The sequence below is a fragment of the Vanellus vanellus genome, assembly GCF_965231255.1.
Source record: "Vanellus vanellus genome assembly, chromosome: 6".
In the NCBI taxonomy this organism is placed as follows: Eukaryota; Metazoa; Chordata; class Aves; order Charadriiformes; family Charadriidae; genus Vanellus; species Vanellus vanellus.
Genome location: NC_138911.1, coordinates 10,887,457 through 10,900,911, shown reverse-complemented (window position 1 = coordinate 10,900,911; position 13,455 = coordinate 10,887,457). Strand labels below are relative to the sequence as shown.

Sequence of the window (13,455 nt, the reverse complement as noted above, 5' to 3'; positions counted from 1 at the left end):
TACTGAAACAAATGAGAGCTTTGGTGGAGAGATGGATCTTGCCATCAGTTTCCCTCTTTTTAAAAATTATTTATTTATACCATCCACAAATGGGTAAATGACAGATTGATTGTGTGCAAGAGCTGTAAGTCGGAGAGTATAAGAATGCATTGGTAGAGCAGCCAGAATGGCTTCAGCATATTCTGAGCACGGGGACAGCAGTTCTTGGATGCATAAACTCCTGTTAAGCAAAGCTAGGTAATTAATGAGGTTAGAAGAAGGTGTACATCACAAGCTTAATCTGAGATCATTGGCCCTACTGCCTCTCTGAAAGCCCTGGGAAGGTATGAAATGTTTTCGAGCAGCATTGCCTCCAGGTTTCCAAGAAGTCTTTTTTTGAACCTATGACAAATGTATTTGTTCTTTCAAGCTCCATAATAGTTCCGCATTTCATCTTGGTGGGGCAATTATAAAACACGATCCTCCAGATGAAACGGATAGCAGCAATACATAGGCAAAATGCATTCAAATAGTGGGAAGGTTTTCAGAATGGGACTTAGTGTGGGAAATTAAGCAGTTGGCCCTCAGTTATATAAAACTGCTGACATACAGCTCATGCAGAGAGACATGAAGAAGAGACTCCATTTCCAGACATATTACCTGAATTTCAGATGTGTTTTTTTTGTTCTAGGGGTAGTTGCCAATTTAAAGTAAGTGATTAGGAAGATCGTTCATGGCCTTTAGTGGAGTTTTTCAACAGCGAGGAAAGAAGATGCCAATCCTGTCCAAATAAAGTTTTCTGTGGTCACTGGAATGTGTGTCCAGCTTTTCTTTTTAATGGGGAATCTTAATTCATGCCTTATTTCTCAATGACTTTCAAATAGTAGGTGTTCATTTTTATCATTTGTTATTTCAGTTATAGCCACTGTTGTCTTTAAGGAACATTGCTGGACAGTGTTTCAGTCCTCAGTAGCACTTCTTTGTATTTTTGGAATATTAAGTCATTCTTTGTCTCGTATAAAACAAACTTCACAACAGGTGGCATCAGTGTTAAGGCCAATTTTTCAGGTGGAGAGTTTTTAGAGTGCAAAAGATATGGGAAGCAACCTTCACAGAGAAGGTACTTAAGACTAGTCTTTCTAAGGTCCATTCTGATTGTTGCTGTTGGGACTTTTTCACCAGTCTTTACAAATCAAAAGCATAGGAAAGTCTGTCTTGACATGTGCTGGTCAAATAAGTGTCCAGCAGATGCATGTTGGTTTTAGGCAGTGTGGAAATTCCATTAAAGTTAGTGATCAGATGCCAGGCACAAAACTGGGGCTTCATGTCTTGTCTTTTTTTTTGTCTTTTTTTTTTTTTTTTTTTTTTTTTTGACCAAAGGGAAATATGTTTTGTATCGGTATTGGAGTATGTTTTAGGCTATTTGTGCATGTTTGCAGAGGGAAGGTAGAGTATTAGAAGCCTTTTTCTTCTCCCATACCACCGTACTGGGCACTGACAAGTATGGTTGCTACAATGCTCAAGTCCTCTAGGATACAGGAGTAGTAGGGCTTTTGCTCCATTGGCATGTCAGAGTCATCATCAGGAGGAAATAAAAGTTTCCTTTCACCCTGCAGCAAAGAGAAAAATAAACAAAACCCCCAAACAGAGTGGAATTCTAACTTGAGCCAGCATGAACTAGATTGTAACTTCAAGTGCAAGTACTTTTTGCTGTCTGCACAAACTGGAAGTGAAGATGTCCCTAAGTGTCCCTTAAGTCCCTTAAGTTTCTCTTCAGACTTTCAAGATATGTGACAGAAGATGTCTCAGCAGCTGTTCTGTGCCCCCTCTTTCAGTATGTAACACACTGGACTCCACTCTGTCTTTTTAATATTCAGAGGTCCCTGCAAACATCCCTGAATGCATTTTTAACCACGTGCAAGATATTTAGTAACAGGGCTTTAAAAAATATAACACAGAGCACCTGAAACTATCATCTAGCTAAGAGGACGGTTCAGATTACTCCAAGTGCCAGTCTGGAATGACCCAGAGGGTGCTGTGTATGGCTTTTTTGCAGCAAGTAAGTTTGATCCTCGTGTATTATATTCATGCAGTACAGAAGTAATAGACTCAACCCTCGCCAAATCCTCACCACATCATGCACTGAGGACTGCCTCAGGTGGGGCTGTGCTATCTTCTCCCAGGCAGGGAAGAGCGGCAGTCCCAGTTCACGTGCCATGAAGGACTTTTCCAAAAGGTTATTCTCCTTTTCTCCTTTCCATGTAGAAGGCAAGTCTAGGACCGGCATAAATTTATTTTTCTCATTTCCTTGTATGACAGGGAGTGAAGAATCATGAATAATTGCCTAATGTCTAGACTTTACATGCAGTCGTCAGCATTTGCCTGACTTTTCTTTCTGTATTGCAAAATTTTACTAATTCCAGTGAATAGAATTAACAGAACACAAAGAGAGGCAAAACATATGTGCGGTATTTACACTGCCACCAGATGACTGTGATCACCGTCCTGGAAACAATGTCAAATTTTTAAACTCCTTCATTTTACAGCTGACTCAAAAAGCAACCATTTGAGTTGGCTTCTGCCATTTTATGTACAGCTTCTAGACACAGGCCACTCACCAGCATGTACGAAGAGCTTCTCGCATCTGAAGAGCATCGGAGACAATGCATATATTAACACCAAGATGACTGGGGTCTGGAGCAGACTGTGAACGGTTTATCCTCCGTTTTGTTTTTCTGTCACGAGCAAACAGAGCTCTTTATGTGGAGAGAATTCAGAAAAGGAAAACACCGAGGCAAAAATAAAGTGTATGAATAGGGTAGAAAGAACAGATAGCCTGGGAGCAAGATTTTTGTAAAAGAGAAGCACAGGCACCATCTGCCAAGCTGTTCATTGAAATACAAGGTTTAATTCAACTCACCTAGACACACCTCTACTAAAATACTTACATATGTGTTTAGGTGTTTCAAATGTCTTGCTGAATTGGGGCCTTTAGAAGAAAAGTGAATTAAGAACAATGGAGAAAGGAAAAGAAATACTTCCTTCTACAGGTGGAGTTTCAAGTTTCTTGTTAATGTACAAAAGAGTTTTCTGAAGTACTTGCAAGGTGAAATAATATATTACTGTAAGTTTGTCAAGAAAAGTTCTTATTTTGCAGGATTCTTATCTAATTATGTTTGTGGATCACAAATAAATTTTTACTGTGCCCTAAGCATTAAATTTTACTAAGAAAAATGTCACTTTTTTATTTTTTCCAGAAACGAGAAGGAATCCTCCAGTCTCGACAAATCCAAGAGGAAATAACTGGTAACACTGAGTATGTCAACACCACTTTTGCCAGCAGTTCAGTAATTGAACACAGATGCGTCTCAGAAATTCAAACATTTGCTGATATTTAGATTTCGGTATTGGGGTTCCAAGGAAGATGATGCATCAGCCAGTGACTGTATTTTAGCCTTTTCAAGAGCTGCAAACATGCATCTAAAAATACAAAAGGGTGAGGAAATATAGAGCTGGGGAACTAAAAGCAGGAGAGCAGGAAAAAAGAGAAGAGAGAGTGAAGATATACAAAATCTTTGGTTTATATTTATCTACTATTAATTTATTCCTGTGTTTATTATATTTATTATTATTTTATTCAAAAGTCCTCCAAACAAACAAGAAAGATATGCCTTGTTCTTTTATGTTGGTATTTATTTGATAGAGAACTAGATTCTTTCAAAAAAGAACGTGATATGACTATTTTTAGGTGTTTGGACTTTGCAGATGTAAAAAGATGGTAGTAAGCCCTGTACATGTCATCTCACTAAGCAATTTATAGCAGAAAAGTTATTCCAAACCAACAGAAAGCAATAGTAGAATATCCTAATTTGTAATCGAATGGAGAGAAGCCGGCCGGACTATTGACTTATTATTAATCTTTATGGATTTGTTTATATGTAATAGTTATATGGGGGATCAACTGGAGCAAAATGCTGCATTCCTTAAGAACCCAGTCCAAGCATTGTTTTGGCTGCAATTGTATTGTGATCGGTGGTTGGTGTGGTAAATGCATCTTTAAAGCAAAGGGAAAAGTTTTCATAAAATTAACATGAAAAAGCCTTCTTTACTCAGGCAAGGTGTGTTGACTCGGTTCAGTAGTAGGAAATCTGAAATCTGGCCTCCCGTGAGACTTTAGTGAGGCCAAGAGATATTATACTGATGAACTTCAGACTAATCCAGATTCTCAGTTGGAGTACCTTGATGAAGGTTTTCTTAATTCCATGGATTTACTTCAGTTTTCACCTGGCTGAAGATCTGGCCATGTATGCTGTTTTCTTTTGCAGCACAGTGTCTGCAAGTGAATTATATATAACTGTGTTTTGTTCTTTTTGTTGTTGTTGTTTGTTTTTTTCCCCCACAGGGCATTATCAGGAAGGCATGGTAAGTTCATTTGATTGTTATCCTTTTCTTGAGGCAGCCGAAGTGTACATTAGTAATGGGTGGTCACTTTGATGAAACTGCAAGGAAGTAGAGAATTTCAAGTTGCCCTGGCACATATGTAAACCACAGTCTATTGTGGCAGTTAACAAAAGGAAAAAAGCATTAAAATCAGTCTGACCATCTTTAAAACACATATCATTGCTTTTCAGCACGTGTTAATTTGCAGGTGCTTTGTGGTTTAACCTCCAGAACACTACTGTAATAGTATTAATGGTCATAGGTTCCCAGCTTAATAAGAAATAGTGTCTTATCATCAACCAGCTGGTGAACTCGTCGGCATTCTTGCATATATTACCTGCTTACGCTTTAATGACTTTGAGTCAACATGCAAGTTCCCATGCCTAGTATGTCTTACTTCTAGTATTGAGACTGGCCAAATGCCTGTCCAAAAGAAAACACTCATCTGAGGAGCTTAGGTGGAGAGCCACCAAGAATTTAGCATTTGGTTCTTGTATTATTTCAGTGGCTGCATTACAGCTGATTTAAAAGGCAACATGCATGACCTCCTTTCTCAATGATATCCCTGAGTAGTCTTACTTTGTATAAAGTCTGCCTTCTACAAATGCGTTTGGGTCTACTCCAGCATTTTTTTATTGAGGAATATGAATGCACCTTTTTGTGGTGTCATTTGCTATCATTCAGGTGATTGTTGAAATGAAAATTGCTCAGAAAAGGCTCTGGTACCTTTTTATTATTTTTTTTTTCTGTTTTCTTCAGAAGGTGACTACAGTAGCACTCCAGTCATGCTACCCTAGGTTGCCTGTCCTGCTGATAATGTCCTAAATTGCATATCAGAATGGCCCAAAAACATCTATACAAAGGATTGTATTGCAGCTGTGTAATCGTAAGCTTGCTTGAGGTGGTTAATAACATAGCACACCACAGTGCAGTCAGTGGCCTATGGGGGGAATCTTCCTTTGTAGATGTAGTGACTCTAGATGTAAACTCATGTTCTTCTGCACACAATGATTTGGTTACTTAGCTCCCTGTGTCTGGCTGTTTAAGGTTTTATGCATAAAGGTACCATTCTTTGTTCATTTTTGAGAAATGGGGTTATTAGGTAATCCAAATCCAACTTGAAAACTATGCTTTTTGTAAATAATAGAGAATAAGTTACTAGCAGCTTATAGCAAGACAGCAGTATGCAAAATACATGGTACTTGGAATACAAAGAGACTATATTGAAACCTTTTTCTGACTCTGTTGTCTTAAACCAGCGTGCGCCTTATTAAGTGTTTGTTCTGCATTTGGACAACTGCTGCTCAGTATATTAACATCTCTGAATGTTTTTCAGAAAGGGATGCATTTGATACTTTATTTGACCATGCTCCAGACAAGCTCAATGTAGTGAAAAAGGTTGGAAGGTTTTTGTTTTTAAAATACATAATGTGTGCATGTGCATGCTTGTAGTTATCTGTTTGTACATATGTAGTGGGTGTGTATGTATATAATATATAATTGGCATAGTTTGCATACTTTAAATACAATTAAGCCTTATGCTTAAACAAATGCACAAATTCATGATTGTAATGTTACTTTTTATTAATATTTAGCAGCATGAACTTAACTTTGGAACACAGAAAAGCGTGTAGTCATCAAAGTTTCCATCAAAAAGAGGTTCTCACAAAATGTATGTTGAGTAGAACCCAACTGGTAGATAGAGTGTACTGATGCCAAAGAGGTATCCAGTTTACAACTGCCAGGGGTCTGACCTACAGTATTTTGGCTGCTGTCAGATTTGAGTGGCATCCAATTACCCACTTCCTTATAGTCTGCTGCAAGTCTTTTTTAAGAAGTATTCTGTTTTAACAGTATATTTTTATTTATATGCATAATGTTCATTTTATTTCTGTTCTTTGTTCTTGGAAAAAAATTTTTCAATGTCACATTTCAGTTTTAAAATTCAAAAATTGTGTTGCAGTCTTTTAGTCATGCAGGTTCTCTTCTGAGTGGAGTTCATACTGCATGTGTTGAACTGCTGCCCTACTGAATAGGCCTTCACTACATTGTTTTCATATTTCAGACTCTCATCACCTTTGTGAACAAGCATCTCAATAAATTGAATTTGGAGGTCACTGAACTGGAGACCCAGGTAGGATTTTACAGCCTTTCTTAAAGGGGAGGGATGGTTTGCACTATGTTATGCACTATGCCCCCAACTTTATCCAGAAAATTCATTAAATTATTATTAGTTGCGCTCTAAGATGTTATTTCAGTGGCAAACCCTTCAATTCTAAATATGTTTGTATGAAGAAGACCCTCACCAATTAAGCAGAGAATCATGCGGGCAGCTAAATTTCTCTTAAACTGTTTTATACTTCCAGTAGCATAAAAATTAAAAGATGCTACTTCTTGGATGGTGCCAAGTGTTGTAAGCCGAACCTGTCAGAAAGTACTCTGTCTGCTTGGTTTGATCCAACGTCAAACTGAACAGTTGTTTCCTGCCTGCCTTTACATGAGCACACAAGCATGGGATTACAATGCGTCTATTCGGTGAGATATGTTCTTGAGCGTAAAGCTACTCAAGTCTATAGGCAGCTGTACAGTTGCACTGCAGGCTTGGTTGCACCACAGAAATAACATGGTTCGTGGTACTCTTTCTTGATCTTAGCTGCTAAATTGGCTGGAAAGAAGCTAAAAGAAAAGCTTAATCCTGCTGTATTAGTACCTCCCCAGGTGAAAAATTGCAGCAGTTATCCTAAGAAAATTACAAGATCAGGCAGGCAGGATGGTATCCGCACTATCAAAAAAACCCCAGGTGTCTTCCAAATAGGCTTTATTTTATGTCTTGATTCATGTTAATAAGAATCTCTGGTTTATTTAAACAGCTGTCAATCTGATAGAGATTTTTCAAAGGTAAACATAAAATTTAAGTGGAAATAATGCGTAAGGGCTTTCAGAAAAGTGTTTCCTATGCCTGCTTATTGCATTGTTTACTTTCAAAGAAAACGTATTATTCAAATGTACCTAGAAGCCGCTTAAGCATTTATCCGAAACAGTATTCCCTAAGATAAGAGATTGTATTTCTATCGGTTGAAAGAAAATTATCTAGCTCAGGAAGGTGATGGGCTGTTTTAGACAACTCGGTTTGATTGTGAGGATATCTCAGTGTGCTGATAGACCTGATGCCACAGGGGTAAGAGTGAGAGACCTTTTACAAAATCTTATGGATGTTGGTAATTTTTTTAGATAGAAAGGAACATATATCATAACAACTAGATACCTTCCATCTGTAATTACATACACTTAGAATTAGATTGACACAGACTTGCAGAACATGGATAAAGATGATTCTTTGTTCCTTTATTTCCTCCAATATACCGAATTTCAGTGCAGTCATGAGATTGCACCTTTGTTCTGCTTTTCTCTGCTCAGGGAATGCATGCCATTTGAGAGCTTGAAAGGTGGCTGTTCTGATTCCCCACAACTGGTAGAATGGAAAGCGAAAGCATAGATCAAAGTCACCGATCACCTCTCTTTCCAGGAACTTTATTCTGCACGTGTATTTTAGCATTAGGTCAGTTTTGGAGAAGACATAACAGAACGTACTAACTAAGTGAAAGGAATCAAAGCAGCAAGGTGAGATCTTTTAGTTGCAGTTTAAAGTATTTGTATCAGTAGTTTGCTGACAGTTCTGCATTAGACAATATGTATCTTGTTCATTAAGCAAAGCAATGAGTTATTCTTCAGAAAATGTACTGAGAAATGTCTTTTTTACAGTTTGCAGATGGTGTATACCTAGTCCTGCTAATGGGTCTCCTAGAAGGCTATTTTGTTCCTCTGCACAGCTTTTTCTTGACTCCTGATAGTTTTGAACAAAAGGTAATTAGATTTCATTTTTCTGTTTAAAAACAAATAAGCATATAAAGATGTCTAGTAGTACAAGGATGACACAAACTTTTCTGCATAATTTTGATGTAAATAGCTGAAATCAAGAGAAGACTGTACTGGTAACCATTTTCAAGCATTTTTAAGATCTCAGTATTAATGCTTACCCGGAATAATAGGGAAAATTATATTAATGATGGGGTGGTTAGCAAGTATTTACTGGTTTTGTCAGCCATTGTCTGATGCTGTCATTCAAGCAGACTTACTGTTCTTTAAGTGTATAAAAAAATTATACACACGAATTCATGACAGAACTGATTTTCTGTGTCCAAAATCCAAGAATTTAACATTTGAAAGGTTTCATGTTTTTTGGAAGCATAAAGACATATATGTATGTTGTATCATTTTAAGACCAACCGTTACCTCAGTGTCTGTTGCTATCCAGGCAATTCAGCTGTCTGTTCAAGACAAGAGCGCTTCATGGGCCTTCATGTTCCAATTTTTAAACTTGCGGGAGGTGGGCTATTCTTATTTGTAAGTAATGTTTCTATGGGTAATATTAGTTCATGTGTTATTTTTGATTACTGTGATATTTCTGCAACCACCATCACCAGCCAGAAAAAAACAGTGATTGTCTGGATACCATGGACCAGATCTTCCGTTAATATATGAAGCCCTGACTGTTTTTTTCCCTTCCGAGCATCTGGGTCTGCAGCTTTAAATACATCTTTTTTTGACCTTTTATAATATACTGTATATAGTTTACAATAATGACTACCTTTTTTATATTACTAGGTCCTCAATGTATCCTTTGCGTTTGAGCTAATGCAAGATGGTGGATTAGAAAAACCAAAGCCAAGACCAGAAGGTATCTGTTCTACTCTTTTTGTGTCTCCTTAAAAATTTGCGTTGGATCCAGATCTTATCTCATAGGATTATGGCATCGCTAAGTGAAGGTTAAAGCATTAATCCAAGAGTGAAAGGCAAGGTGCATTTTGAAGTGCTCAGGTTACTCTGTATTTTAAATGGGTGATAGATACGCATTTCCAAACGTTGCAAGACTTCCTGTCGTGAATGACCAGGGTAAGATTTGTGTGACCAAACATAGGCAGTAATACTCAAATATTCACTGAAAGAAAAAGGATACAATTATGAATGGTGTCACTGGCAGATATGAATTGCTCCAGTTGCTCTGTTTTCCCCTATCTCACATCGTCATACTAAACCTTAAGTCTTCCAGTATAATTTACAAGATTTTCACAAAAGAGGTAAATGTTGTGGAAGAAGAATTTCAAACGTTTACATGACTGCCTCTGAATGCATTTTTAAATTAGATTTAGAGATGGAGACTGAAAGTAAAATCTGTCTTCAGGGAAGATGAAGGTTTTGCTGCAGACTTTAGCAGGACCAGGATTCCACTCCTCTTTGCTCATATAAATACAGGGTTTAAGTCCAGCTTTCTGGGCTCGACATAGGTCCCTTGATTCACCATGTTATAGGGTACTCTTGTGGTTCCTCCCATGAGAAGTTACCACTTTTTACCACGCAGGAGCTGGATGTGCAGCTTCTGCTCCATTCTTCCCAACAGGGGTGGTAGCTGGGCTTCTGTGATTACCTACCATAATAATCAATATATATGTGTTTTCAAGATCCATTGCAGATTCACATTCTATGGTGCACACGGTCTTTTCCTGCTGGCATATTGGATTGTCATTCCCTGAGGAGTTGATATAAGCTAATTCTCAGTTTTACTTCTAATAGTAAGGGTTCTCTGGAGATTCAGGTACACATCACTGAATCAAGTTCTGCTCCATCCTGCTGAAAAATGTCTCAGGATTGAGCCTGTTCTGCCTAGGCATTTACTCTCAACCTGCCCAGCCTATTTTTTCACTTCTTTTGGTTGGTTGAACTGTTGTCCACAATCATGCTTAACCAGTGGTGACTGTATCACAAATTTCTATGTTTGAAGTAGTCAAAGAGAGAAGGGGGAAATAGTGAAATCTAGGGATCCAAGTAAAACAGAGAGTATCTGTGATCCTTTACTCCCCATGGAGGTTTAAAATTCTTATGGCATTTAATTTTTCAGGTATTTATTGCTCTAGGGGACAGCTAATTTTTCCAGTATAAATCAAGCCATAAGGATATTTCAGCATATATAAGACATTTCTTGTGCAATTATTGAAATGCTTAATATGAAACTTCCTGCCCAATGTGAATGGAAAAACACATCTGTTTTATGTGTTGTTACATTGGGCACAATGCCCATACTTAAAATTTCCAGTGAGCAAAAGAGTATTGAAAAGGATCTTACCCTAAATGTGTATACTAAATACTCTTTAAATTCCTACACTGTTTCTTTGAGGTTCTTGAGGAAAAAATATGCTGAAAAGTGCTTTAGAATAGGAAAAGCATATTTAGTGGAAAAAAGAATGCGGTTAAATAAATGAGTATGAAAACGAATGATTTTTATGGGGTCAACAGTTTATTTGGGTTATTTGCAATATAATTGAAAAGGTATTAAAAAGCTTTCCGTGACCTTTTACTTTAAAAATGGCCGGAACGTTAATCTACTGAGTCTATAACGAATTCATTTGCAGTTTGAGCTTTTTTGGATTACTTCTTGAAATGTGTGCATCAAAGGCACACTCAAGTTTCTCTTTTTGAAAATCACAACCGGTAAAATGTTATACATGTTGGTCAAATGCATGTAGCAATGGAAATAACTCCTTTTTCTCTGGGAGCGTGCTTCTTTTTAGTTTGGACCTTTCTGTGGAATTCTGTTGTGGTGGTGGAGTCTTCTGGTAACTTTGCAAAGACCTGTCAAAGTTATCTCTTTATTCATTTGAAGTTCTGTATCGGGAAAGGAAGGTGTTATGCAGCTTGCTGCTGGCCTGAAATAGGAAACTTCCTGAGTTATATGCAAACAGTATTGCAAAGTAGAACATGATGTTGTGGGAGCAATGTGCCCTTCCTGTAGTTTTTAGCATTTTCTCTTCGCCTTATAACCAACATTTGTGATCTGATTTATTAAGTGCCACAAACCCATGTGGCCATGGTTTCATGGGCATGCATAGGCACAGCATGCAATCAAGGCTTGAGTATTTTCACCCTTTGTCCGTGGGTGTCAGTTTGCCATGTAGCTAGTGTCTGTGGCGCTTCAAAGTTTGCATGCTTTGGGACACCATGCATAGGTTTGGTTGGATTCATTTGTCAAAGTATAACCCCTTCACAATCTGTGAGAAACATCAGTGTCGATAAATATAATGGCAAAACCATTTGATGATTAAATACAAAATTTACTAGGCTTACTCGGAGGTTTTGAAGATAATGGGAGTATGCATACCATCTGCTTTATACCTTCAGGGCCAATTCCAAGAACCAAAGTTAGGAGACCGAGTTCCTATACAGTCAGCAGAAAGAGATAGAACAATTCTTATTCTTATTCTGTTCTTTCTGAGGGCAATTCTAAGTCCCTGTTTGTGATTGAATGTTTGTTGAAACACTAGTGTAGTCTGCTGCAGTAGTACTTGTCAGTTTGTTTTATAGATTTCTTGTGAAATAATATTGAGTTTCTCAACAACTTCTCTTGGAAACAGCAGGTATTCATTAACTTTTTTTTTTCATACAAATCCTTTACTTTAGATGTTGAGTTTCTAAAGACTGATTCAGCTATGTACATCAGCTAACCCAAACCATTTTCAGAAGTGTCTTCGAGGGGCACTTGCACACCTAGCTTCTTTAGATCCTTTAGAATATTTAAACTTGTCTGTAGCTATCTTGCTGAAATTAGGCCTAATAAAGGATGTTGCAGCCCAGAACAGGCTAACACCTGCAATTCTTACATAAGAGAAGAGTTTCATTGGTTCCTGACTGATGATTTTTTCAAAATCATTACTTTTCGGCCACAATCAACTGAAGATTCAGTCATATAAATATACATAATCCTAGGCACAATTTGTCTCGTGACAAACCTTGGTTGCATTTCTACATCAGCACCATTAGCCATTTGTATCCCTAACTAAAAAGTGGTTGAAATAATGATTTTTGAGTTGCCAGTTTAAAAACTGTGGTTTATTTATATTTCTACTCTTTCTGTCTTTGTGATTTGAATGTTCATGGATATGGATATGTGCAAGGAAAGGGAGTAGAGAATAGGCACTTTTTCAGAAAATGTTTTGAGCTAATGAAGTTAATAATGTTTTTTTCCTTTTTTTTCCCCTAGATATTGTAAATTGTGACTTGAAGTCTACACTGAGAGTACTGTACAATTTGTTTACCAAATACAGGAACGTGGAGTGAAGAATTGATTTGGGATGTAAAGGAGAGCTAACAAAGCAAGCATCAAAACATAACTAGCATATTTTTCATCGGTATTCCTCTGCATCTTCATCCTAAAAGGATCTGAACCATTTATCTGAACAATTTTTAATTGATTATTCTTGCACTACTATTTTCATAGTAGATTTAAAACTAATATAAATTATGAAGAAAAAGGTTTGGAGGAAGGTATTTGAGTATATTCTGGGAGAATATATAGTAGGTGAAGCAAGAACGAAAAAAAGATTTAGTAACTTTAATTCAAATCAACCTTTGAAGCCAATCATAGGAAGATTCAGCACTGAGCATCTATTTTAATATTTTTTACATGTGTCTTTTCTAATCTGGGGATTTTCTATCCATGATAAGATGGTTGCATTCTAATTATGAGAAATATGCATGGGGAGAAAAGGTTAAATGCTCTTGTTCACTTCACAGCTAAAAAGAAAAGACTTTCTCAAGCACTTAACCTGATTAATTTATATTTCCAGTGCTATTGGGCTTGAATTTTACGTATACAAACTGAAGTGGCTACTCATTCATGCAGACTTATTATAATGTGATACTCTGCTTTAAATATGTGTTATTGAGCATTCCGCATAAGTAGACTTTGCAGCTTGTCACTTGATTTTGTTTGAGGAAGAGATCTTTTTTGCGAAGTACACATTTGGGGAAAACACACCTGTATAATACAGTTTCCCTAAAATATTTGTATTATTACATAGTATTAGAAAGTAAAAGAATGGCTTGTTTTCTTTTAGTAGTTTTAGTACAGGATTACCAGGTTGCAAGTATAGATTTATTGCTAAATAGGATTCAGAATCTGTCCCTTAGGTTGTTTATGATGAA

At 37.1% G+C, this 13,455-nt stretch overlaps 1 protein-coding gene across 1 annotated transcript in view; it reads left to right on the top strand.

The window, feature by feature from the left end:
* The window catches only part of PARVA (parvin alpha), a 67,862-nt gene extending 54,920 nt beyond the window's left edge, over nt 1-12,942 (top strand). Inside the window, exons 7-13 of the mRNA XM_082485281.1 lie at nt 3,237-3,295; nt 4,382-4,401; nt 5,756-5,817; nt 6,485-6,553; nt 8,182-8,283; nt 9,085-9,157; nt 12,512-12,942. Of these exons, the coding sequence (XP_082341407.1) occupies nt 3,237-3,295; nt 4,382-4,401; nt 5,756-5,817; nt 6,485-6,553; nt 8,182-8,283; nt 9,085-9,157; nt 12,512-12,588 (462 nt within the window). The 3' untranslated portion in view covers nt 12,589-12,942. The remainder of the gene's footprint in view (nt 1-3,236; nt 3,296-4,381; nt 4,402-5,755; nt 5,818-6,484; nt 6,554-8,181; nt 8,284-9,084; nt 9,158-12,511) is intronic.
* The last annotated feature ends 513 nt before the right edge of the window (nt 12,943-13,455 follow it).